The 27,903-nt window shown below is 43.5% G+C and overlaps 1 protein-coding gene across 4 annotated transcripts; it reads left to right on the forward strand.

The window, feature by feature from the left end:
* Window positions 1–3,169: 3,169 nt before the first annotated feature.
* On the forward strand, window positions 3,170–27,510 carry MAX (MYC associated factor X). 4 transcript variants are annotated; one of them, XM_066632428.1, is made up of 5 exons: window positions 3,170–3,409; window positions 3,545–3,571; window positions 16,582–16,689; window positions 22,805–22,928; window positions 26,303–27,510. In XM_066632428.1, the coding sequence occupies exons 1-5, from the start codon at window positions 3,374–3,376 to the stop codon at window positions 26,488–26,490; spliced, it is 483 nt and encodes a 160-aa protein (XP_066488525.1). In that variant the 5' UTR covers window positions 3,170–3,373; the 3' UTR covers window positions 26,491–27,510. The 4 variants fall into 4 exon arrangements, with proteins under 4 accessions (XP_066488525.1, XP_066488517.1, XP_066488533.1 ...); XM_066632420.1 differs by having other exon boundaries at window positions 16,582–16,688; window positions 22,798–22,928; XM_066632436.1 differs by lacking the exon at window positions 3,545–3,571 and having other exon boundaries at window positions 16,582–16,688; window positions 22,798–22,928.
* The last annotated feature ends 393 nt before the right edge of the window (window positions 27,511–27,903 follow it).

Consider the following 27,903-nt stretch of genomic DNA (forward strand, 5'->3'; position numbering starts at 1 on the left):
TTCAGCCGTGCCCAACCCTTGAGATCACCCCCGCATGTGACTAGATTGTATCTGAGTGATATTGCACAGACAAAGCCAGTGAGAAGGCTCCTTTTCTACCCATGACATGTAGGAAGGATTTACGAGTCTTGCTTCACTGGTTTAAAAGTATTCAAGGTAACTTCATGCAATTTAGTAATTAGGCACCCTTTATCCATCCTGTTGTACATGGAATCAGGATAGTGAAAGGGTGGATTCTTCTACTTTTCATTGCATGCTTCTGCAGAAATGTAAACTGCACCATCAAAGGTTGTAAATAAGTATGGAGGCTTTGAAGTAGTGCTCCTTGTAATGAGCCCTAATAACATCTTAGCATTTATTAGTGCTTGTTACAAGGAGGCAATTTCAGTTATGGTTATTACTATTTATATTTTTGTCCTCTTCTTTGAATGAGGTTATTCCCCTTTTATCTTGATAGCAACTCTTGTGAGATATGGGGACAAGCCCAAGAGCACCCAGTAACTTCTACTGCAGTGTGTGGATTTGATCATGAGGCTCGTAGTTTGTTGCCAACACTGCTGATTCACATGCACAATAATTCAAATTGAACCAAGGTGGGAGAATTAGCAATACACTGGCGCAATAAGTCAAATGTGTCAGCATGCAGTGCTCACCTTTTGTATGACTGGCCAGAAGCAAAAGGAGAAGGCCTAGAACCCATACTGGTGAGTCTACAAAGTTACTCACTAACCTCTGTCATGGGAGGGGACATTTAGCATCCCACAGCACCACAAGCAGACACACCTGGCTGGAAGACTGCACATGGACCAACCAGAGGGGGCACTGAGTAGGTCAAGAATTGTGTATGTCATAGGGTCCCTGTTAGGTCCCTCTAGACCACAAATGCAGTGTAATAGCAGTGGCTATTACTGTGTAACTCATTCCTGGGAGCTGCCCAGGAATGTCATCCCAGAGGTAATTGCTCACTGGAACAGTGCCTGCTAGTATCCTCTGGTGGTACTTCTGGTCACCAGCATTGGCCAGCATAGGATGCAGTGATTGGCTCCATGCATGTCTAGCCAAAGTTGGGCTGACATCACAGTGATTGACATCACGTTGCCATCCCATGGTTGGTGGACTGTGTCAGGGTTTCCACAGACACTGGTGAAGTTACCAGGAGGGTTGCGCTGGCATAGTTGCCTGGGTTCTTGTAGATGGGCTTACGATATGATGGATCTTGTGCTGACATAACACTGATGTTGGTGCAACTTAAGCATAGGCGCTCACTTAAGCACTCATGATTTTATTGTTATCGTGAATAAGCCTCTGTGGGCCAGAGCACACTTTGAAAGATTATCTTTGGTTGGCAGACAGGGATGGGAGGCGTTATTACAAAATCAGGCCAGGAAGCCTAGCAGTGCAAGAAGCGTATGTCACATTACTGTGTAAAAGCACAAATAAAAATAACTGGAGGGGGGGGGGAATGTGGAACCACGCAGAGTACGTGGAACCATTCTGAAGTGGTAATACATTGGCAAAGCAAAATACATGGTGCCTGCTCCGATTGTGTCAAATCTACAGCTTCATGCTGTAGTCTGAGCCATTTTTGTTGAAATATAGCAACTGCAAGGTCTTTTACCGAACAGCCAGGAAGGTTTACAGCCTTTCCTGGAAGTAAGCCCCATTGAATTTAATGGGAGTTACTTCTGAGTAGATGTGCATAGGATTGGGCTATAAAATGCTCCCACACTGGGTTCTCAGTGTTACAATTTTTATGTTGCGATCCTGTGCATACTTACCCAGAACTTCCTTCTGAGTAAACATACATAGGATTGTGCTACTGATGTCTGATTTGTGTTCCTTTAACACAGGTGTCCAAACCCCGGCCCTGGAGCCACTTGCAGCCCTTGAGGACTCCGAATGCGGCCCTCAGGGAGCCCCCAGTCTCAATGAGCCTCTGGCCCTCCGTAGACTTGCTGGAGCCCGCACTGGCCCAAGGCAACTGCTTTCAGTGTGAGAGCAACTGTTTGACCTCTCATGTGAGCTGTAGGATGAGGACTACCTCCACTGCTTGCTGTTTCATGTCTGTGATGCAGCAGCGGCAGCAAAGGAAAGGCCAGGCTTGCTTTGTGCAAAGCCTTTTATACGCCTTGAGCTATTGCAAGCCCTTCATTCATTCATATAAGTTCATCTTCAATATATTCATTTATGTAAACTTATGTAAATTTATTCAAATTTTAAATGTAAATTAATTCTTTTTTTCCCCAGCCCCTGGCACAGTGTCAGAGAGGTGATGTGACCCTCCTGCCAAAAACTTTGGACACCCCAGCTTTAACACATTATAACCCAAGTTCCTCCCTCTTGTGGGCACCCAAGTGTATTAAAAAAAAAACCAAACAGTATATAAAACCTTGCAGCAATAAAGTCAGAGGCAGCAGCACAGAAGTTTTAAGAGCATCAACAATGAATTAAAAATATAGGCACATAAAAATGGAGTAGCACAGAAAAATAAACACAGAAATAAAAAGCAAAGCAAGAAAAGCACACAAAACTGCATTAAATCTAAATAATTTTTTGTTTTATAATAAATGTTATTAATAAATGTATACATATATTTATACTATTATACATTTTAATGTACATATTTATGTATACAATGTATACATTTTAATTTGTATATATTTTAATGTAATGTAAATTTTTATGCCAATAAAGATTAAATCATAATAATAAAATAAATTTTTAAGTTTTGTTTTAAATAAAATAAATTTTTAAATGTTATGTCCCTACTTTCCTAGAGAAGGTGAGCATGGTTTGTGGCAACGTGAGACCACACGGTTATTGCACGTTCCTATCACTGACTCCAGCTGTCGGCTTAAGGAGACGTCGGTGGGAGGAGCCAGCCCTTCGCATCCCCTGTGTTTCACCTCCCATCCACGTGTCCCCTCCTGGGGCTGCCGGGAAGCAAAGGCCTTCCTCTTTACCAAAGGACTACGTAGCCCATAGTGCCCCGCGGCGCTGCCACGCAAGCGCAGATTGCCCCGCGGAGGTCGCGGCGCTGCCCGGAGGCTACCGGGAAGTGTAGTTCGGCACGGCGCGTTCTCCGCGTTGTGGTGCCGGGGGAGGACTCCATCCCCCAGCACGCTCCGCGGGCCGGGAGCCAGACGCGAGGCGAGTGGACGGTGCGGGGTCAGTCGTCACGTGCGGTGCGAGGTGCGTGTGCCGTTGATGCTGGAGGAGGAGACGACGAAGGCGACGACCGAGGAGCAACAGCAGGAGGAGGCGGAGGCTGGTCTGGCCGCGTCGCGTGGGGGTTGCCGCCGCCGCCTCTCCTCACCGCCGCTCGGCCCGCAGCGCCTGCCAGGGAGGCCCCGGAGCGGCTCGGCCGGGCAGCATGAGCGACAACGATGACATCGAGGTGGAGAGCGACGTGAGTCTCACGCCGCCCCCGCGGCCGTGCCCCCCGCCTCCCCCCGCGGTCAGGCGACGCGTGTCAGGCGGCGGGCGGGGCTGAGCGGCCCGGCAGTAACGCGCTGTCTCTCTCTCCCTCTCTCTCCCCCTGCAGGAAGAGCAGCCGAGGTTTCAGTCTGCGGTACGTCTCTCTGCCCTCCCTCCGCTCCAGCCCTCCCGCCCCAGGCAGAGAGCGACCCGGCAGCCAGAGCCCCGGGGGTCTGTCCAGCCCGGCCCAGCCCAGAGGCTGGGCGGGGCCTGTGCCTGGGTGGGGGCAGAGAGAGACGGACGCCTGGGGGGGTCGAGGAGGCGCTTCTCTGGGGGACTCCTGCGGCCTCTCCAGGTTCTGCGCAGTGGGCTGGGGGGCTCGAGCCGTCCGGTGGGTCGCACCTGGGGGGAGGCAGCTGACCGGGCACGCTGCAGGACACGGCCCCATACTGGCCCTTTTCAACCGCTGCGCCGTGTGCGGCACACTGGTGGGCCACGGAAATTGGGGAGAGGGTCGTTGCTTAGAAGGGCCGTCGAGGGAGGTGAACTCCCCCCCGCACTGGCAGCACAATGTGCCTTGTCAATGGTCCAAAAACTGGCGGTGTGCCTTGACAGGTTTAGGACCTTGCCAGTGAGGTGGAAGAGGTTGGAAACCAGGCTTTGGCATAGCCCTTTAGCCACTGTGTAGGAATTTTGGCAGGTGCGGCTCAAAGGTTGATTTCCAGCCTCTTCCACCTCGCTGCATACAGGCAAGGTCCTAAACTAGTCAAGAAGAGAAGGTTCCCTCTTCTGTACAAGGGCCTGTTCTAGCGGGGCTGTTATTATGTTAAAGTCAGAGGCACTACCATACCAGCCATTTTCAACCACTGCGCCGTGTGCAACACACTGGAGGGCCACGGAAATTGGGGAGAGGGTTGTTTGTTAGAAGGGCCGTTGGGGGAGGTGAACCCTGCCCCCCCCACCGGCTGCACAGTGTGCCTTGTCAATTGTCTAAAAACCAGGACCCTGAAATGTGTTCACCCTGGAAGGGGGGGGGGCTTGAATCGTTCAGTGGGTTGCACCAGGAGGGAGGAGACTTTAGGTGTGTCTTGTGTGAACTTTTCGCTAAAGGCCAAAGTCGGAATGATGTATGAGGTGAGAGGGGGCCATAATGCGAGTCTCAGCCTGGAGCGCCCTTCTCATATCCAAGAGTTATGGTGAATCAAAATGGGGAGGAATGGGATTGCCTGTGCTGACCAGAGAGCAATACTGCTTGTACATCGAATCATCCGTTCAGTCATGTCCAGCCCTTGGCAGTTCCATGAGCCGGCTCTCCATGATTTCCGATCTTGTGCAGCTTCTTTCAATTATTTTATATTTTGGCCAGTATATTTTGGCTTGTACATGCTTCCTTGTAAAAGGAGCAAATGAGGACACCACAGGTGGTGGTGTTGATAGGGAGGTTGACCATCAGGTCTGTAACCACAGTACATTTCCTTTGGAATGCCTCTCATTTGTTTCTTGAGGGTTTTTCTTCTTTCCTTTTTGTGTACTTGGGGCTGTTACATAGCCCTCTTTTGCTGCCACCTGAGGATTTAATGAACAAGAAACTGAGAATTCTTTTATTTTGATATCCTTTTTAATATCAGGATTTTAATCTTTTGATATTTTAACCTCCTTGATGGGTTATAGGGGAAATGCTGAGCTCCACAGAATACTACCACAAAGCAGCTTGCTTTGGCTTTTGTTCAGTTTGTTTGTTTGTTTGTTTGTTTGTTTGTTTAACTACATGGATGTGCTTCCTAACGTGTCCAGCTGTTTATAGTAACTGGGAATTTAGTTTTTGGGGGCCAAGACTACTTATTCTTGGACTCTATACCATGATGCATTGCTAGTTTTGTGGTGTTGTAGAGTCACCCCTCAAGCCACAGAGTGATTTTTTTTGCCTGTGTTGCCTTTGCCTATTGGAAACTTCCTTGTAGTGTACTATAGCACTTGGCACAAGGAAGGTAATTTCTTCTTCTCCTTGCTTTCTGTTGTGTTCATGGATGTTGCAGTATTATAATTGTACTGCTTTCCCTAGAAAATTGTAAATAGCTGTACTGATACCTATGGCCTGGTTATGTGTTAAATCAGTACACATCAGTACACATATTGCTTGTTGAGAATCTGATCATCATAATTTAGATGGTAGATTGATTTTAAATCACCCAGAAAAAAAGATAGATTTAAATCAAATTTCCCATTTTGAAAATCACATTCACTGAGTATGTGTGCATATTAATGGCTTGTGATATCATCTAAAACATTCTGTTTTCTTTTACAACTATATGCAATTTTTGTAGAACCTGGGCCCATAATCCTAAATCTTTGGTCATGCAATATGTGCAGTGCAGAATTATAGATATCTTGTTTTCACAATCACAGCAGTTTACCAGTATAAATACAGCACCAATACGATAAAATAATTAAAATAAATTCAAAATACTAAAATTTACATTTTAAATAACCAACTAGGGCAATGTATCATTTCCTTAGAATTCAGAATTACATATCAGAAAGCTATATAATTCCTGTAACAACAAGAATCTGACATTTTAAGACACCATGTCTCAGCAGATTTTACAAGAAGGGGGGTTTCCATAATCTTGGTGCTATTGCTGAAAAGGCCCTATCGTACCTGCCTTTGATCTCTCTCAATTGTAAGACAGAGTTGGATATCTGATGCTGACAATGCTGAATAGGCCCATATAGGAACAATAACTAAATAAAAATACAAAACACCACTTTTTTTCAAACACCTCTGTCCATAGGTAATAAGGAACTTTGGAATCATGTTTTCAGTTGTGGATAGAAACACATTTTATTAAAGCACCACATTTTTATTCAGCAAATTAAAAAAATACAATTTCAAGCACCCCTAATCATTTGTGAATATCAACTAATATTGATGCATTTAAATTAAATATTAGCACACATTTTAACATGTTTGTATCAAATTAGGGTTTCATTTTAAATGAGATCATTTTTTAAAAGAAATATTTGACCAAAATCTCTTATGTTAAAACATCTGACTTTTAAATTTATTTTTAAATTATTAATTTTTATCTGCTGAAAAGGTTTGTCAGCTATTATTGGTATGTGAAAGGCAACTTGAAATTGCTTTCTTCTGTGTCTCAAGTATTCAGACTGTCCAACTTAATATTTACTCACTTGAATAAATATTAAAAGTGTATGTGTTCTTAAGAGGCTTTTCCTCTTATTGTGTTAAACAGAAAAACATTCCTCAAGAAAACAATTATCTCCTTGGTGAAATATACAACCCCTGAAACAGACTCCACCACGGAAAGTACTTTGCACTTTGCTTCCACTTTTGTGTGTGTAGGGGATCCTAGTAACATAGGTCTATAAATAAAAAGGATATAACCCTTCATCCTTTAAAATAAGACTGTGCAATTTCTCAGCCAGTGGCTAGTGATGCTGGATGACTTTAAGCTGAATAGACCAGAAAAATATTCTGGGTTAAAAAAAATTTTGTTAAAGGAGGTTTGTTTTGCTTTGGCAGTTCATACTTGTCAAAACTTGGTAGTACTGTACTTAGCAGTACTGAAAGTTGTTGTTTTTTTTTAAGCAGCAGGTATACCCTTTATATAGCACAACGTTTGTATAGAAATTTGCAGTATCCATTTTTCATACATTATCTCAGTATCTCAGCACTATAATTTACCCAGTATGCAGGCGTGCATGCTTAACAACTGTTTGTTTAACTATGGACTGTATATATGATGGTGGTCAAAGCACAGTAAAGATGCTCTTAATTAGGCAATTGTGTCTCCCATAGCCTGCAGCAGGGTGTCTGTTTACACAACAGAGAGGCTCTTTATAGAAAGAGAAGGCAATCTATCTCCAGTAGCCTGTGCAGCCAACTAGTGTCTGGCAGGGAGTGTCTGTTTACACAACAAAGGCAATAGATTGGACTGAATGTTCACTTAATGACCTAATCGCATAACGGGTCAGAGAATGTATCCCTGTCGTTAAGTGGTGCTCACCTGTACTTAAAATACTCACTGTATTTTAGCATAATAAATTATATTTGAGTTTAATTTAATCATGATGGATTTAATTTAGCAAAACATTTGGATTAAGCAACATGATGCAAAGTTTAACTGTGATATCATATGAGACTTAGCAATATTTTGAAAATAATTGAAGTTTCTGTGGAATATTTTATTTTCAGTAGTTATCTCTATTGCCTCTTACCATATTTTTCAAGTAGTAGGTGATATTTGTTGTGAATTCTGAAAAGGCAAGGAGCCCTGCCTTGGGGTAGCACGTAGTTTGTCTTTTCCAGCTCTGTATACTATGAATACAAAGTATGAATGAAATGAATACTTTGATATTTTGATACTTTTCTGCATGTCCATCAGAAGAGAACAAAAAAAAATTACTGTGTGCCTTCCTGTTAGTCAGTATTCTCTGTACGGCTGAAACCTTGGTTCTGAAACCGTGCACTGCAGCACCTGAGGGCACCATGACAAATTCACAGGTGTGCTGCAAGATGTCCCTGGAAGCCTTTTCTTCCAATTCTCCCAGGTGCCACCATCTTGGATCATGTGAGATTTTGCACAATCCAAGATGGCGGTGCCTGGGAGAGCAGGGAAGAAGAGGCTGCTGGGGAAAAGGGGCGATGTGACCATGATAAGTTTGGGACTGCTGCTGTAAGGGGTCTGTGCTGCAGCACGGACTCCTTTGCTTGCTGAGGAGTGCTATGGAGTATCTTCCATTTGGAGTTGATGTCATTCATGATTACTGACCCCTGGTTAAAATGAGCTTTAAGCTGGGCTTGGCTTTGCGGTGTGCAGCTGTGTAACTTAGGGGGAACACTGATATAGCCTGGGAAGGCAGCTCATCTGAGAGAAGGAAAACTCTGATCCCAAACCTCCACTGCCTTGTGGCTACATCCAGTTATGGAAAAGGCTTCAGGAGTCAACCTTGAGGCAAAATCTGGAGCCGGAGTCCCTGAGGCAGTTCATGGCTGAACACAGTCACGTTCTGGCAACTCCTGCGATGCCGCTGGAACCAACCGTATTGGCCTCTGCCTTTCCATTGGACCATTTCAGCAACGTGGAGGGGGGGATTTGCTGCATGGGTAACAGCCTATCCTCCATACCTACTTTACCCAGGCTTCGCGCACTCTGTTCCAGAACCGCCATTCAGAGCGTGACACCATAGTCTTCCGAGACTGAAGGATGCCAACACACATAAGAATTCTTCTTTAAGAACTGTCTGGTTGGATTGAAAGATACTGGGTTGTAGTGAGGTCACCAGCTGCTTATTACAGGGTGATAAAGCCCCTTTTCAGTTGCCAAAGACTACATGCAGTCTGTAGAGTACAATGTTACAACCAGATTTCAAAAGGGAGGGACTACTGAGTGGTGGAGATGGCTTTGCTGCTGCTGGATCATAAAACCCTGAACTAAAAGTTCTCATATTGGGGCGTCGCATTGCCCCAGCCTGAGAAGCTCTGCCTCTGATCCCTTAAAGGGCAGGGGAAGAAGGCGGCAATGCAGTCCCCAGGATTACGCTGCTGCCAGGGACAAGAGGTTTTTCTACTTACCGGCAGCCAGCTCTGGCCTGCTGAGGGGTCTGGGGAGCCTGCGGACCCTTCTGCAGTACTTTCTAAGCTTCTGAGAAAAGTTTTTTAAAACCCGCTTCCGGTTTTGCATTGAAAACAGGAAGTGGGGTTTTTTTTTAACTTTTACAGAAGTTTGGAAGCTTGGGGAATGCTGCAGAGGGGTCCTCCAACTTCCTGGATCCCCCATAATGCTGGAGCTGGCTTTAGGTAATTAGAAAAAATGCCTTGTCTCAGGCAGCAGCTATCCTGGGGATCATGTTGCCTTTCCACCCCACCCCAGCAACAATTTAACCTCACTTCTCAAACTCCCTAAGAGTTTGAGAACCACTGCCCTAAGCCTACCATCCTACTTAACCTACTTAACCATGAATTGAACAGTGAGATTCTTCATTAGTACTTGACTTCCTCACCTCTGGCAAGTTACTAAAACAACATTAGGCATTCAGAAATAGATGCTGCAGATTCTTTTCTAGTTTGTATGCGTTCATATTCATGAGCCCATGAACATTACACGGACTTCTATCAGCAGTTAAGACATATCAATATTATTTTTCTCCCCCTTTTTCTTTGCCAGGAGCCGATATTTTCCTGGACAGTCAAATGGTTTAGAAAGTAGCTGATGAGGTAGTAATGGAGAGTAGCATGGCAGCAGGCCATCTTGCTCTGATGAATGAAGGCCAGTGTTTTCATGCTACCCTTGTTTGGCATTTAGCATGGCTTGTGCCAACCAGAACTCATTGGATTAGATCTGGCAGTCTTTCCTGAATGCAGTTTCCTTGCTTTGAAACCTTGCCAGTAGTGAGTTGCAGTAGGGCCAGGTGCTACTTCCACTGTTGGTTGGGTCTGTTCTTACAAAGCGATTGGGGGAACAAGACATTTTAGCATGCCGCAACCAATGATATTGCTGTTGTATTTGCTGTAGTGTGATACTGGGCCACTTTAAATAGAAGGTAGCTCATCTGTGCTGTGCTCATTTGCTAGATTCCTGAGAATTCTCCAGAGTTGCCATGAAAAGGGGGATAGGGTAACTGTTAAATAGCTAAAGCTTTTTATAGTTGATGTTCAAATTTTGACAATAGAATGCTTGCATAAACAGAGGAAATCACAGTTTTTCTAACCAAGAACAACTACCTCCTTAACATTTCAAAGTATAATAATATGACCCAACTGAACATGCCAAGAATATCCATTTAGAATGTCTCAGTGCTATCATGAAATGAACCATTCCAATGAAATACCATTCTGATGAAATACCTTGAGATGAATCTAGCACTAATGAAGTGGTCCCAAGAACACTGGGCAACTAGATAACTAGATAGTGGCCCTCTGTAACTAAAACCAGTGCCTGCTGATTGGATTCTGCTCCCTCCTCAACTACCTTGTAATTTTTTCCCTTTCTTTTTTAGGCCCCATTTAATTGTCTCTTAGTCCATTTCTCCCCAGAAAATAAAAAATTTAGACAAAGTTTTCTGGTTTTTAAAAAATTCTTTATTGGGGAGCATCAACTAGATACAGAATTCTGTAGGGGGATGCAGGGGATGGCTAGAGGGATGCTCTTTTTCCTCTCACACAACACCAGAACCAGCGGACATCCACTAAAATTGAATGTGGAAAGAGTTAGAACAGACAAAAGATATTTCTTTACCCAGCTGGTAACTTGTTTGTGAAACTCCTGGCCACAAGATGTGGTAATGGCACCTGGCCTAGATACCTTCAAAAGGGGATTGGATAGATTTATGGAGGAAAAGTCCATCACAGGTTACTAGCCATGAAGGGTACATGCAACCTCCTGGTTTTTGAAGTAGGCTACCTCAGAATACTAGATGCAAGAGAGTGGCAACAGGATTTGGGTATCTTGTTTCTGGTGTGCTCCCAGAGGCATCTGTTGGGTCACTGTGAGTTACAGGAAGCTGGACTATATGTGCCTTGACCTGATCCAGCAGGGCTCATTTTATGTTCTTACCTATGCCACCAGAAAAAAAATTCAGTGACATCAGAAACACCTGGAATGAAGTGGGAGAATATCGTGTCAGAATAAGACAATTGGCTTATTGAAAGAATAATAATAATAATAATAATAATAATAATAATAATATACAGTATTTATATACCGCCTTTCTTGGTCTTTATTCAAGACTTTATTCAAGGCGGTTTACACAGGCAGGCTTATTAAATCCACGCAGGGATTTTTACAAATTGAAAGAAGGTTCTCTCTTTCAAGAACCACCACATTCAAGCTGTTACACTCCGATCTGGTTTAACATTCTGGCCTCCATCCTCCCACGCTCCGAGCAGATGGAACAGCTCAGCTGCAGCTTGCCAGCTGCTTCAAGGTCGCACGGTGCCGGTGGCCTCGAACTGGCGACCTTGTGGATGTTAATCTTCAGGCAAATGGAGGCTCTACCCTCTAGACCAGACCTCCTGCCCAGACCTCCTGCCAGACCTCCTGCAATAAGACTTGCAAACTGTAGGAGCTGAGCTCTTTGAAGGGCAACTGGTAGCTATTTTTTGTGATAGCTTAAGGGGCTTAGTTATGTGACCTACCGTTCATCTGCCCCCTTGACAGACTTGGGGGGGGGAATGAAGCAGAATAGGCTCAAACACTTATCTCCCAATTTTCACACAGACCACAGAAGCCTTGCAGACTGCAGGACCTATGCTCTTTGCAGGCACAATTAGCAGCTATCTGGTTTTGTTTTGTTTTTTAAAATAGCCTCAGGGCTTGAGGCAACTAGTGTCTGATGTTTCCATCACCTGCCATTATCTGAAGGGGAAAAAGGCTTGAAAAACAGGCTTGCCCCCCCCCCCCAAAAGCTCAGGCTCTTTGCCTCTGTTCAGTTTAGCTGTAATGAGCCTGGACTGCTCCTTAATGTTAAGATAAATCACCTGCGAGTGTTTCCGAACCACAAGAACACAGACAGCAAAAATGCTGTCAACCCTGATCTTGATTCCTGGGGTACTCCCATAGATATGCGAGTGCAAAATTTCTTGACAGCTGATTAAAGGTGTTTATCTTTCTCTGAAAGGTTTCAGTCCAATTGAAGTACAAATGGTAGACCCAAATCTAAAACAAAATACCCAATTTTCAACTATAGTTGGAGTGAAACAGTCACTTCTACCTCGTTTTTATATGAAACATGGTTCTAAAAATCTGAGAAAAGTTCAAGATAAAAGTAGACTGTTTGAACTGTTCACAAGCCAAAAATCAGATCCAAAAATGATCCTAAGTGTAGGCGTGTCCCGGTATCCATGGAGGCTGTGTTCCGGGGGGGTCAAGAGATAACCAGGAACGTGGGTAACCAGGGACGCCCCCTCACTTCCGTTTTTATTGTAAAACCAGAAATTGCGAGGGTTTTTTGCCTTTTCAGCTATTCCAAAGCCTGCAGCAGCTGTGGGTGGTCACACGTGGGCTCTGCAGGCCTTAGAAGAACCTCCAGAGGTGAGGGAAGCCCAGCTCCCTTGCTCCAGAAAGTGTGCACAGACCCGTTCCACAGATACAAGAAACCATGGATATGGGTACCCCCCATATTTGAATTATACTGACAACCAATTTCAAATTTATGTTGTGTATATATGTGTGTGTGTGTGCGCAACATTTGGAGAAACCCTAATTATAACACTAGTGTGTCTGTTTGGAGGTGGCCAGTGCTGTGTTGCTTGGGGGTTTTGGGGCAAAGCCCTGCACTGGGTCCCCCTATAGCACTTCATGTCTGCCCCCTGATGGCAGGTTGCTACTGCTGCCTCCAGTACTGAGGGTTTCGGGGTGGGCCTAGCCATGTGTTCCTTGACCAGTGCCTGAGTCACCCAACATTTGAGGCTCCTCCATGTGTGACCAATAACTACAGGGATACTTAGAGATAGGTATTACTATTGTGACCTACCGAAGACTTTCTGTGCTCAGACATGCATCTGGCCTCTGCTGGTAAGAAAATGGCATTATATATGTCTCCAGTAATCATTGCTTCACGATCTCGTATTTAACTCACATATAGGAAACTGTCTGCATCCAGCACTTCTGTTCCTGTATCTGCACATCCAGAAGATTCCACCTGACAAACAATACTGTGCTTTGATTACCACAGATCATAAGAGATCGTGTGATCTGTGGTAATCAAACCACAGTATTGTGTGTCAGGTAGAGTCTTTTGGATGTGCAGATACATCTACTGTGTTCCTTAACATGGTAATCTTGGTTTGTCATGGGGGTCTCCAAACATTTCAGCGAGAGGACCACATCAAATATCTGGCATGCTGTCAAGGGCCAGGAAAAAAATGTTAAATACAGCGCACACTCAAATGGACCCCCATTTCCATCCCACAAGCAGCTTACTGAAATGTACAGGAATAAATACTCAGAACCAGTACGTCACAGGAAACACCCGGAGTAAGTTCTGAGGGCTGGGGAGGCCTCCCCAAATCTCAGAAAGTCTTCTAAGGCCTTCAGAGGGCACAAAAAGTTACTTCTATTTTTTCAGGAAAACCAGAAAGTGATGCTTTTAGGCCTTTAGAAGGTGTTTGAGAGCGAGGGAGGCTATGTGCAGCCTCCCTGGCCTTCAAAACACCCTCTCAATGCGACCATAACACAGTTTCAGTCAAATGGACCAGAGGCTCTCAGGGGACCAGAGGCTAACCATGGACTGGATAGAGGCTTGCCGCAGGCCATATCTGATCCCCATGCTGGGATTTGGAGATCCCTGGTTTATCACATCAGTTTAGTGATGAATATGTGCATTTTGCAATTAACTTGAGTAGATCTGAGACTACTTTGGTCTCTTTCACCCTCCTTATCTCGTATTCTCCACCTGTACCTCTCTTTGTACATAGCCATTTGCCTGCACTAGCTTTTCAAAGGCCCTACAAAATCCGGTTGCTGTGGAAGGCTATATATTGGCATAATTAGCTATATAGATCAGGGCTTTTCATTTAGAGAAGTCAGTTTTGCTTCTACTGAAAAAAATGAATTACTTTCCCATTACTCAAAACCTTACTAATTTCATTGTAAATTTTTGTTCATGGCATTGTATTCTCTGGTATGATTGCATATTGAATTTGGGTTCTGTTCTTTGCTCAAGAGGAGAATTTCTTCTAGAGTTGAATATAATTTTCATCATTCTGTTCTCTGAATAAACTTCTAGTCTCTTTAGATGCCATTTCTTGATGTGAGGTATTAAAAGTTAATGTGAACTTGAGGTCTAGAATGCTTTGCAGTTCACCCTAGCTTGCCATCTCTCTTCTTGTTGCAATAGTTTTATTTACTGTAGACATCTAGTGTTTGCATGACTTGGTGTCAGTGTTTCTTTCCCCTTCCGCTCATGAGCTGGAGCTGTTTAGCTGCTCCAGGTAGCCCGAGATGCTCCACTGCTGTAAAACCCTAGAGCAGTGGTTTCCAAAGTCCTACTTGGACTTCAGGAACCCTGTAGCAGCACAATCATCCCCCTCATGTTGCTGCCAATTTCTTTTCCAGTTCCCCAGTTTGGAAACTACTGCCCTAGAGTCTTTCAATGGCTTGTGTGAGGAGAGGACTGGGTCACTTCTTTGTTCATCCAGTTTCTCAATTACAGAAAAACTGGCTTGTGCTTTGGATTTGGGGTCTAGCCACACCCAGAATGCCTGTTTACATCTAGTAAATAATCTTTGCTCCTGTCTATGTCAGGAGCTGGGTGTTGGATTGTTAACAAACCAGTGTGACTGGAGACTGCCTTGACATCTGGCAGGTGGGGTTCCATTAATCATAACTTGATTTTAATGATGTCTCCTATCTTTAAATGGCATTGAGAACACAATGACAGCACTGGTCAGACTAGAACAAAAAAGGCAAAGCCAAAGGTGGTGCCCATGTGATTTGTGGTAGAAGTATTAAATGTCCAAAATTCTCAATAATCCCAGTGTGTTTCAACTCATTTGTATTACCAAATGTATTGTGTGCTTTTAAAAAAAACAACAAAAACCTTTTTTCCTAGTGTTCATTTTTGGGGGGAGGATAGATTCTCATTCTTGGAGGGATTGATCATAAGTGATGAATTTTTGACACCATGTTTTTATCCTGGGGGGAAACATTTTGGCTTAAAATGGAAGATTTTAATGACTAGCTGTGAGATTGATATTGAATGACTAGGAACTGTCCTGGTGTGTCTTCTCATCAAACATAGAAAATAGCAAGTTTGGATATACAGTTAACTTTTAGAAGTTTGTATAGAAAATAAGCTTCTGATCAAAGGATTGGTTGTTGCAAATTATTTAATATTTGAGTTGGTGTATGAGAAGAGGCTTTTTGGGGCCATGATGGAACTGACTAGGCTAATTGACGTTGGGTATGCCTGGCGATAGTGATGCCATGGTGGTAATGCTTTGTCTCCCACAAATCCTCAAAGCAATCTTTGATGCCTTTACAGCCATGTTCACATTCTTTGCCATTCATAAACTGAGATTAGAAGGAACCATTCTAAACAGTGCCGAGGAGCTTCAGGGTAAAAAAGAATCCAGGTGTTCATACATCAGGTCATTGCTTCTAGTTGAGCAAGAGCACAACTTAGGTTTCAGAAACACATCCAATCTTTACGTGCTTAGATGCAAAACTTATGGGTAAACCAAGCAATCTTGGCTTCCCTAGATTATGTATGACTAAAATATATTACATTGATTATGACTACATTCCAAATCTTTCCTATAGTGCAGGGGTGCCCAAACCCTGGCCTGGGGGCCACTTGTGGCCCTTGGGGGTTCCCAATCTGGACCGCAGGAAGTCCCCAGTCTCCAATGAGCCTCTGGAGACTTGCTGGAGCCCACGCTGGCCCAACACAACTGCTCTCAGTGTGAGGACAACTGTTCGACCTCTCATCTGAGCTGTGGGACAAGGGCTCTCTCCTCTACTTGCTGTTTCACATCTGTGATGCAGCAGTGACAGCAAAGGAAAGGCTGCTTTGTACAAGGTCTTTTATAGGCCTTGAGCTACTACGAGACCTTCATTCATTCATATAAGTTCCATCTTTAATATATTCATTTATGCAAATTTATGCAGATTTTCAATGTAAATTAATTCTTTTTTTTCCCCCCGGCCCCCGACACAGTGTCAGGGAGATGATGTGGCCCTCCTGCCAAAATGTTTGGACACCCCTGCTATAGTGTTTTGATGAATCCTCTTGTTTCCATTATAGGCCAGTAATTTGCTACTAGAAACTCTCCAGTTACCAGTTTAACTTGTGGCGTATTCAAAGCACTTGGTGTTCCTTTTGGGGATGTAGGCTCTGCGGTTCATGAGTTGACACTAGGGTCTTTCTAAATAGTCATGTGTCAACCAACAGAAATGGTGCAGGGCAGAAGTTTGTAACTAAACATACCTGTTTTGCCTGCTGTCTTAAACTTGAATTGCCTGGGATGCTTATGTTGCCAATCCCTTTGTTTCTTCCCCCCTTACCTTAGCAGGGCTTTGATTTGGGGGATCCTTCCTTCTCCCTAGTTCATAGAAGAGGGATGTAGTGAAAGCTACATGCTCTGTTTTCCATTCTGATGGTGAAAGGCCTAATGTTTGTTCTCCATCTTCTCTGTTCTAGGCTGACAAACGTGCTCACCACAATGCACTGGAGCGCAAACGTAGGGACCACATCAAGGACAGTTTCCACAGCCTGCGGGACTCTGTACCATCACTTCAGGGGGAGAAGGTGAGTTTATTGAGAGAAGTGATGTGCTTCCCCTGAATGCTCTGTCTTGATTGTAAGGCCACCTTGGATCGAGTTATTAGGCTGGAAAGAGCCAGTGCTAGCTCAGCCTAGTGCAGTGGTTCCCAAACTTTTTCAACTGGCGGCTCCCTTGACCTACTGGGTTATTGGCCTTGGCTCCCCATAGGGCTATAATCCTATATGCTGTATAGGGCAGTGGGTTTTGCAGAGATTCCATGGCTCCCCTGGCTGGCTTCCGCAGCTCTCTGGGGAATTGGGATTCTTGGTTTGGGAACCACTGGCCTACGGGGTAATTCTGCAATGTTCTCCTTCTCTTAGAAGATATGTTTCTACTTCTTTAACTGTAAAACATAGATAAACTATCATGGACAAGTATCTAAGGATAAGTTACTTGTCCATGATGGTTTATCTCTGTTTTACAGTTATCTAAGGATAGCTTGTTTCTAAATGTTTGAAAATCTTTTGGGGCATTTCTGGTCACTGGCAGCCTCTACAGCTACATTTTGCTGTGTTGCTTCAGTGAGAATCTCATATGACCTTGAAGGCCTTATAGGATAGAGCCACTTCTTTGCATGTAGGCAATCGGACAAGACCCTCTGCGGAGGTTGTTCGTTACTGCTTGCTGAAGTTGTATAGTAGCATAGAGAATGCTTACATCTCCTCTCCTTTCATGACTCCTGTCTTTAAAACTGTGGCGAACCTGTTTATTTAGCTTAAACTTGACAAAGCAGATAATATTGCAAGATATAAAGAGAGAGCTCCCCTTTTCCTGGCTCATCTAAATTGCCGAAGGGCATGAGAAAGCAAAAGAAAAACAGTGTTAGAATTCTCCTTCCTCTTCCCCCCCCCCCCCCGCTTTGAAATTCTTTGTCTGTATCCCTGGGAGATCTGCTATTTTCTGCACACTTAACTCTTACCTTTGGGATGGAGCTGTGTTGGTCACTTGGGGTAACTTCACAGAACCCCTCTGTGATCAGATGTGAGTGTGTGTGTTTTCTCTCTTGCCCCAATTGAAGCATGCTCATGATGAAGAGGGTGATTTGCCATAAGTACATTCAGTTGGTGTTTGGTTTATGGTAGCATGCAGAATTAATATAGACTTTTGGCAAACATTTCACAAACACATGTTTCAGTTGGGAGTGAGGTGGGGAAAGCAGCTATTCACACACTGCCATTTTAAACTAAAGGAATGCCAAATGTTTTAATAAATTGTTGAAGTAGTTGTCTGAATTAACCTTTGCTCTATAGAAGCTATATGAAGACCTGATTTCCCTACCCTTATTCTCTGGATTCTAAACATAGTAATGCAAGCAGGTAACTTGTAGCTTTCCATAGGACTAAAGTGGCTGTCCTGAAAAGGAATGAGGAAATGGTGCCCTGCTAATCATCAGTGGTTCGATGTGCCTACAGAGTTGTCTGCAGAAGCTCAGTACAAGGTACTTAGCTTGATAGGCAGCATTTTTGTGTGCAGTCACCTCTGATGACACTATCCTAGACATTGTCAAGATACACCCATTTATTAGTCATCCAGGCAAAGAGTTCAGGACTATGGTCTGGTAGGTGGGAAATTCATAGTAAACTGGAATAAGTGGTGGTTTTCTGCTTTGGGTTTCCCCTTGGGTTTAGTACAGACAGCTCTAGTAGTTAGCACTGGAATTTTGGGCTGTCTTGTTGGAGGTTGCATTATTGAGAACTTCTTCTGTACAATGCTGGCATGGAGCCAACTCTAGGATTGCGATAGATGACCTAACTCTCCCATAGCATTGAACACTGGCAGTGGTATTTAACCATGTGAATGTGCCAGCTTGTTGTTTATATTTGTATATGAATAAAAACATTAGTTCTGAAGCAACAACCACATGTTGTATAGGGCATGCCTTTGTTGTAGGAGCATAAGAAGCTGCCTGATGCCCTGTAGGAGTATCGGTATGCCTTACTTCATATTGTCTACTGACTGATAGCAGTTTGCCAACATTTCAGGTGGGTTTTTTCTAATCCTACCTGAAGATGTTGGGGACTGAATCAGTACCTTCAGTATGTGAGACCACTAAGTATTGCTCAACTATTGAGCAACAGCCTCTCCCCTAAAGGCATAATCTTGGAAGAGGCATTAAGCATCATAGCCCTAGTTGTTCCTGGGATGCACGGACGATGTGCAGCCACATTCTCATGCAACCAATCATACAAAATACATGTTTAAAGAACAATTAGTGCAGCAGTTCCCAAATGTACTATGGTCATTTCTGCAGTGCTCTGTTGTGGTAGTGCCATCTCAAGAGATTTCATGAGATCTCAGCCTGGCGAACTGGGGGGGGGAAGCTGCCAGGGACATTCCGTGGCACCCCTTGTGAAGTTGGGAACTCACAGTTCACGAACCACTGGATTAGGATGGTGATGGCTTGCCAGATTAACATTAATAGATTGTGTTGGAAACATGACCTCTTTAGCACATTAAATGGATAGCTTATCACATCCCAAAGCCTTGCAACAGATAACTCTACTTCAAAAAGAAAAAGGTGTGTGTGTGCGCGCACACGCGTGTGCCCGTGTGCCCACTTACACACACAAAATGGAATCAAGAATGCATGGAGTTGTTTGTCAGGTCAGCTTTCACCTCCAAGCTCCAGCTTAGACAGGTTTTACAGTGTTCGTGTACTTGGAGTATCCAAAAGGAGGAAGCTTGTAACTATGGAAGTTGTTGAAGATGGCTTTACCCACACTCATGTAGTTTCATAGATAAAATTAAAAGATGGAATTAAAAGAGCTCCTCAATTGATTGTGAGAGCCCTATAGCAATATTGGGGGTGCAGAAGCAGAAATGGCAACTTATAGTGTTGAACTTGAAGCTCAGCTTTTGTGCAAATCTGTTTGAGAGCAAGGAAGCTCATGCTGCTAATAGGCAAAGGTCTGAAACTTTACATTAAGAACAAATGGCCAGCAAACTCATATTCTACGAGTATGATTCCTTAAGGCTATCAGATAAGTAGGAAGGTGAGCTTCTTGTCTCCATACCTTGGGATTCATAACAAGGTCTGTAGTAGAATCTACTTTTTTATATTATATAGCTATCAAACAAAGTGGCTAGAAAGAAATCCCTCTGAGACCCTCTGCATGTACTAAGTTCCTACCAGCAGTTGGAGCTCACTTCCAGTTTGTACAGTCCTAAACCTTGGAGCTTGGTGCAACCACACATAGGGTCATAGAGGGGGCTGTGAGAGTTCAGGATGCCCCCAGGTACAGTAAAATACTCCTGAGTCCCTGCAGCACTGTGATTGCTTTGGCGCCATCAGGGGTGCCACCCTGCTCTTGCCCCAGCCCCACAACAACTCACAGCATTTCCTACTCCTTCAGAGCAGTTTGGGAACCACTGTAATAGATGCACGTGGATATATAGAGGTGAGAAAAAAGTGCACAACCTGACTGACAAAAAAAAGTTATCTACTTGCTCTTTGGGTTGAACAAGAGGATATCTTTACTAATTAACTCCCCAGGTCAGCTGTAGGTCGGACACCAGTTTCATAGAGTGCTGTAGTGGTTTGGGAGACACCATGATCCAAGGTCAATTAGCTTAGCAGTATAGAACAAATAATTTCATCTGTTCTTTGATAAAAGAAATAAACTTGCTTTGTGGTCACTGTGAGTTTCACATAAGAGTTCTGCTTTTGTATAAAACAGATCTTGTGATATTATGTGTGCGTGCATGTTCACACCGGATCTAGAATTTTCTGCCTATTGTGCATGTATAGAAGTGAAGGTATCTTTTCCAGGTTGGTGCCTGCTGCTTCTCTTTGAGCTTCCTTAACGCTCAAACTAGAATTATGTGCTGCTAATGTTTTCCTTAACCTTTTGAAAGAAAAACCACAATATTTTGAAAATGAAAAATGCCTAATATTAGTGGCATTCAGAATTGTTTTTATGCTGTGATTACCCACTATTTACCTTTATCCGACCATTATAAATTTACTTCAGAATCTTGTGCTTTAGATATATACATCTTGAAAATGAAACTAGAACTTAACTGTGTGTAATCATTCTTGTGAAATGACATTTTTGCTAATATAAGATAGTGTAATTATGCTTTAAAGGACATTTTTTATTTCCCTAAGGTATTTAAGGCCATTTCACAGAATGGGATTGAGTGTGCCTTCTTCTTCCATTCAGAAATATAGCAACTAAATAATTTAGTTGAGTTTAAGCAATGCAGTTCTGAACCTAAACCTAGAACTATAAAAGCAAATGATATTAAATACACGCTGTTTACTGCTTCTTCATATTTGAGCTTCACATGCTTAACTGAAAACTATGGTGCTTTTCATCAAATATCTCCTTCAGATTAAGGAGTTCAAAACAGAAGTTTGTTCCCATTTACAGGAGGGAAATCCAAGTCCAGTAAAGTAGAGTTCCAACCAGTCCTTTAGGCACTATAATCTGAATTCTTCTCTAGCAGGGAAACTTTGGCTCAGCTCTACCAACATCTAGCAGTGAAGAGCTCGTTCACGGCAAAATGGTTCCAGTTTGGGCTGTTCTTCCTTCCTTTCCTTTTCCACAGTAACTCTTGATGTGTTCTCAAAAGCTGATTAATGATCTCCGTCCACATGAATCTCCCAAAGAGTAATTTTAACGGAGTGGCAAATACTGCCATACAAATAGACATGCAGACTACTAATAGCTTGCAAAAACATTTTAAAATGAGCTTTTTGCAAAAACAGGTAAGCAATTACCCAATCACACAGTGTAACACTGCTGCTGAGTTGACTGGCCAGGACTTCATAGTCCTAGTTGAGAGGATATATAAGCCACGAGATGTAAAGAACTATAACAGTAAACTGCCTCATTTATTTAGCTGATTGGTCAGGAATTATTACGCTGGTGCTAATGATGTGATGAGACTAGTTTTTATTTATTTGGGGATTTTTTTTCCTGCTTTTTCTGTCATTGAAATGATATTCAAGATGGCTTTCTGGAATAAAACTACACTTTAAATGCACCAACAACTATAATTGCCGTATTAATAAAACAATCATAACAAGAGCAGCACTAAAACTGGCAGAATGAAGTTTACAGCCCACCAGAATAATTGTGTATTTACATCTCTGCAGAAAGCCAGCAGAGATGGGGCCAGCTGTCTCTCTCCCTAAGGAGGAAGTTCCAGAGCCTGGCTGCAACTGCAGAGAAGACTTTCTCAGTCTCAGCCAGCCAAGCATCTGAAACTGATAGGAATACATAGAAGGGCTTTCCTTGTGATCTGAACAAGTCAGCATGTTCATATGGGATAAGGCAGGTATCCCAGACTCAAGCCATTTAGGGCTTTAAAGGCCAGAGCCAGCACTTTGAATTCTGCCCAGAAGCATACATAATCATTATAGATCTTAACAGCATGGTTCCCACATTCTGGACCAGCTGAAGCTTCCAGATAGTCTTCAGCGCCAGCCTGCTTACATTGCAGTAGTTCAAAAGCGATGTCACTAAGGCATGTATTAACCAGAACCTGGGCATCCAGATTCAAAGTCACATGCAGGAATTGTCCCTGAGTCTACATGTCTGAACTTTCAAGAGGACCGCTACCCCATCTAACATAGGCTAGATCCCTGTTCCCAAGACGGTGGTAATACTACATGAACACCTCTGTCCTGGGCTTCACTTTAGCTTCATCTCTGCTGAGAAAAAAAATATCGTAAATAGTCTCTTCTATACTGAATTTGAAGTAGAGTTTGGAAGCTTCCTTTGCTGAAGGCAAAGGAAGAATTTGCTTGCAGAGTTGCAGCTGTAGGGAATGATCCCAAGTGCTTTCCTCTGGAAGTCAGCCATTGCTTAGCACTACAGCCAGATGTCATTCATTATTTCTGTTGTTGCCATATAAACCAGGAGCTGAATACAGGGCTAGAACCTTTTGAAAACAGACCCTGAGTGAATCTCAGCTTCTTATTCCAAAGAGCTGAACTCTGCAGATCTCGTACAGATTCTAGGTCACACTTCAGACCAATCTGGGCTTAGTGGAGAAATCGACTCCCTGGCTTCCCTGCAGAAAAAAATGCTGACCAAGTTGCCTGAGTGAACTAGGACTTTATCTGGTGTTTTTTTCCTACTATTGCAACAGGCATCCCGGGCCCAAATCCTAGATAAAGCCACAGAGTACATCCAGTACATGCGCCGGAAAAACCACACACACCAGCAGGACATTGATGACTTAAAACGCCAGAATGCCCTACTGGAGCAGCAAGGTGAGTGGACCTGCACTGCATTGTTCCAGGTGTCATGGGTTTAGAGGCTATGCTACCTGACAGCAGAGTTCAGTGTCATACCTTTGTGTCTCTAGGGCACCCAGTGAAAGGGATTTGGAGGAACACATTTAAAGTCTCACTCAGCACCAAGTCTTAGTAAAAGTGTGACTGGAGTGAGAAGGTATGGGAGTTCCATGTGCTGAATCCAGTTACTTCAGACAGCATATACTTTGGCATGTTTGGGGAGTGTGTCAAACTCTCACTCCATTCTCCAAGCTTCAGAACTTACACAAGGATGGTGGTTGTGATAAAACCATCTCATTGGTCAGTATAAGTGACTGCTTGGTGTGTCTGTATATTTAAGGCATCCAGGGGATTTTGTGAGGGTTCCACTTGCCAGGCAGGACACTTATACCATTATTAAAGCAGATTAGTAACTTGATGCTTGCCTGAATTGGGTAGCAGTGGCCTCTAGACAGGCAAATTGGCAGCAAGCTGTGAAGTACTGTGAGCCACAGTGCATAGTTGTAATGTTCAAGGTCTATGCATCCCAGCTGCCTCTCTGCATCCAACTGTTCAGGGGGTTATTTCACATACCTGCTCTGGCTGCCAGAAGGGAAAAGATGTATTAAAGTAAGACTCCAGATCTGGCAGTGGACCATAAGAAAAGCCCTTCTAGTGCAGACCAAAAGCCTAACTGTTGCAACATCCTGTTCCCATAGTAGCCCACAAGCTGCCTCTGGGAAGCCCACAAATGGGGGAGATACATCTCTCCCACTGTTGCTCCCCTGTAACTGGTTACCAGAGGCATATTGCCGCTGAACCTGAAATATTGCATAGCCATCATGTCTGGTAGCTATTGATGAGCCTGTCCTCTGTTCTGTTCCCTTTTGCAACCTCCAGGCTAGTGGCTATCACCATATTCTGTGGCAATGGCTTAATTATGCACTGTGTGAAATCCTTCTTAAATCTCCATCTTTTTGTTCATCTTAAATCTCCTGGCAGTCAGTTTTAGTATTATGAGAGGGAGAAACACTTCTGTCTATCTACCCTTTCCACTTTCTGTATAATTTTATAGATCTCAACCACATCACATCATTTTCCCCAAAGTAAAAGAGCCCAAATACTGCTGCCTTTCCATAAAGGAAGTTGCTCCAGACCTTGGATTGTTATGGCGGTTCTCTTTTGCACATTCTCTAGCTGAACAGTATCATTCTTGAGATGTACTGACCAGAGCTGTACAAAGTATTCCAAAAGTAGCCACATCATTGACTTGTATGGGGCAATATCATGTTAGCAGTCTTATTTTCTATTCCTTTCCTAAGAGCCCCTAACATGGAGTTTCCCAAATCAGATCCTTGAGGTCCCACTTCTTACTTCACTGTGAGAATTGTCCACTTATTCCTAATCTGTGCATTCCCACTCACCCCAGGTGGGAAAAATGAAATGAATTCAGTGTTGTCCTAAGAACATAAGAATAGCCCCAATGGATCAGGCCATAGGCCCATCTAGTCCAGCTTCCTGTATCTCACAGCGGCCTACCAAATGCCCCAGGGAGCACACCAAATAACAAAAGACCTGCATCCTGGTGCCCTCCCTTGCATTGGCATTCTGACATAGGCCATTTCTAAAATCAGGAGGTTGCACATACACATCATGGCTTGTAACCATAATGGATCGTTCCTCCAGAAACTTGTCCAATCCCCTTTTAAAGGCATCCAGGTCAGATGCCGTCACCATATCCTATGGCAAGGAGTTCCACAGACCAACCACAAGCTGAGTATGGAAAAGTAATATTTTCTTTTGTCTGTCCTAACTCTCCCAACACTCAATTTTAGTGGATGTCCCCTGGTTCTGGTGTTATGTGAGAGCGTAAAGAGCATCTCTCTATCCATAATTTTGTATGTCTCAATCATGTCCCCCCTCAGGCGTCTCTTTTCTAGACTGAAAAGCCCCAAACGCCATAGCCTTTCCTTATAAGGAAGGTGCCCCAGCCCAGTAATCAACTTAGTCGCTCTCTTTTGCACCTTTTTCATTTCCACTATGTCCTTTAGAGATGTGGCGACCAGAACTGGACACAATACTCCAGGTGTGGCCTTACCATTGATTTGCACAACGGCATTATAATATTAGCTGTTTTGTTCTCAATACCTTTTGTAATGGTCCCAAGCATAGAATTGGCCTTCTTTACTACCGCTGCACATTGGGTCGACACTTTCATTGACCTGTCCACCACCACCCCAAGATCTCTCTCCTGATCTGTCACAGACAGCTCAGAACCCATTAGCCTATATGTGAAGTTTAGTTTTTTTGCCCCAATGTGCATGACTTTACACTTACTTACATTGAGACGCATCTGCCATTTTGCTGCCCATTCTGCCAATTTGGAGAGATCCTTCTGGAGCTCCTCACAGTCATGTCTGGTCTTCACCACTCGGAAAAGTTTGGTGTCGTCTGCAAACTCTGCCACCTCACTGCTCACCTCTGTATCCAGGTCACTTAAGAGGTTGAAAAGCACCGGTCCCAGGACAGATCCTTGGGGCACACCGCTTTTCACCTCTCTCCATTGTGAAAATTGCCCATTGACACCTGGTCTTCAACCAGGTCTCAATCCAGCCTGTGGTAGCCGTTGGTGAGGGACTGTGTTGAACACCTTCTCAAAGTCCAGATATATAATAGATAAATAATATTATATTGTATATAATAAGTCCAGATATATAATGTCTTACAATGTCTTATAATGTCCAGATATATAATGTCTTCTCAATTTTAAGCGTTGTTTACCATATATTGTCAGACTTAAATAGCAGTTGGAGTGTAAAATAGTATTATGAAATATGGAAGTATAAATTTTTATAAAAATTTTTGGTTTAAACACTATTTACAAAAATAGACCCAGAATTAGATGTGGGAGGTGCTACATCTTACAGCAGATGTGTATACCATCTTTCCAGTTGGAAAATGGTTGTGTGTGTATTTTAAGACTATTGATTTTTTGACGGTGAAAAATGAGGGTGCTGTTTAGGCTTGGGAAGAGTACGTACACCTTGGCATCATGACAAAGAAACCGGGAGGGGGGCAATGTTGCAAGTGCACTCCCAAATGAACCTTACTATGATGCTACAAACATTGATTCAGTGATTATTCTGAAAGAGAAAATCTTTTTTGCATACAGATTTTTTTCCTTTGAAGGTCCAGCTTATTCCTATTAGACCGTGGAAGGAAACAGAATGTGTGTTTAACATTTTCTGGATTCTTCCCCCAACTGGGTCTTAAGATCTCTAGAGTGCTAAGATGTGAGCATCTGTCAGTGATTCTGTGTGTGATGTTTGCCTTTTTCTCGTCCATTTCCCTGTTCTTGCCTTGCATTTTAGTTCGTGCACTGGAGAAGGCAAGGTCAAGTGCTCAGCTACAGGCCAACTATTCTTCTTCAGACAACAGCCTGTATACCAACCCCAAGGGCAGCACCATCTCCGCTTTTGATGGAGGCTCCGACTCCAGTTCTGAGTCTGAGCAGGAAGAGCCTCAGAGCCGGAAGAAGCTTCGTATGGAGGCCAGCTAAAAGAGACCTCTGTTCCCGCTGCCATTAGACACTTGCTGGCTGCTTAAGGACTTTCCTTTCTTCTTTAGTAGAGGCTCCTCGGACTGCAGCTTCCCCTATCCCTTCCTGGCCCTTGTTGAGTTAACCCAAACCCTGGCTTGGCAGCTTACTCTCTGGAAGACACCAGCCATAGCTTGGAATAGGATGCAGCTCTGTCTTGTCCTGCCCTGTGGCTGCAGGTTGCTAGTGCCAGGAATGCCCAGGCCATATGATGAACTCATGAATCTGTGGTTGCCTGCGCTGAGTGGGGACAACGATTGCTCCGTTCTTTCTCTGGAGCCGCACCAGTCTCACTGTTGCAATTATCAAAATATGTCTATTTATGACAAAAAGCCAAACATCCCCTGAAGAATCTTGGGGGTGGAGTGTGCCCCTTCTTGCCTGAAGTGATGGTGCAGAATTCAGGGTGAGGCGGGGAGATGGATTTCCTTTTGATATTTTGGCAAGTGATTAATTGGTATTTATTTCCTCCTGTGGAAACTCAATCTGGTCAGATTCTTCCTCTTACTGCGGACATTGGTGATACGAAGCTACAAATTTTTACCATGCTCAATTCTCCCTCTTACAAATTTCTCAGAAATAGAGCCAGCTTTTTAAAATGTAAATACACCACAAGCTTTGTTACCTGGTACTAATAACCGCATCAAAGTGTGGACCTCCTGCCCCCCTGGCAAAGGGGCCAGTTTCCCATATGTGTTGAAGGGGCACAGGCTGAGAATAAGCAAAAGCCTCTTATGTGTGTATGGTGCACGCGCATGGTGTGCACATGCGTGTGTGTGTGTATGTGTGTGCGTGTGACCTTATATTTTTGTCTTCTTCCCACTCTTGTTTGTGATGTTTTTCTGAATTTAGTGTATACACGTGTAGCTTGGTCTCTGTCCAGGTGTGAGTCTATTCCATGGAACTGAAGTATGTTGTACATACTGCCCAAGATTTGTCTTGCAAGTTAAGGCTTTCCTTTACTATAAGACTATAAATAAAAAAAAAATATTTTATCCTTGTGAGTGGTACTAGTGTCTTTCTGGGAGTATAATAGCAGCAACACCTGCGCTTTTCATTAATTAGAGATATGTTGGTCTCCAAAACAAAAAAATGTAAACCCATAAGCCATATTTGGGTTGGATTCCAGATTTCCTCCATGTGCCTGCCCAGTGAGCTTTTCTTGGACGATGTGAGTTGATGTTCTATGCAGTTTCAGAAATGAGTGAATGGTGGGCTGGTAACCTTGATGAATAACCAGAACTCTGGGCAGAGAAGTAAAACTTTAGGATGTGTTTTTCTTTTACCTTATGAATTGAATTACTGCAAACTTACTAGTTCCTACCTTGGAGGGAAGCTGCTTTTCTTCAGCCCAGAGCCCACTTTGACAGATGT

Source organism: Tiliqua scincoides, chromosome 1, assembly GCF_035046505.1.
Source record: "Tiliqua scincoides isolate rTilSci1 chromosome 1, rTilSci1.hap2, whole genome shotgun sequence".
Taxonomy (NCBI): Eukaryota; Metazoa; Chordata; class Lepidosauria; order Squamata; family Scincidae; genus Tiliqua; species Tiliqua scincoides.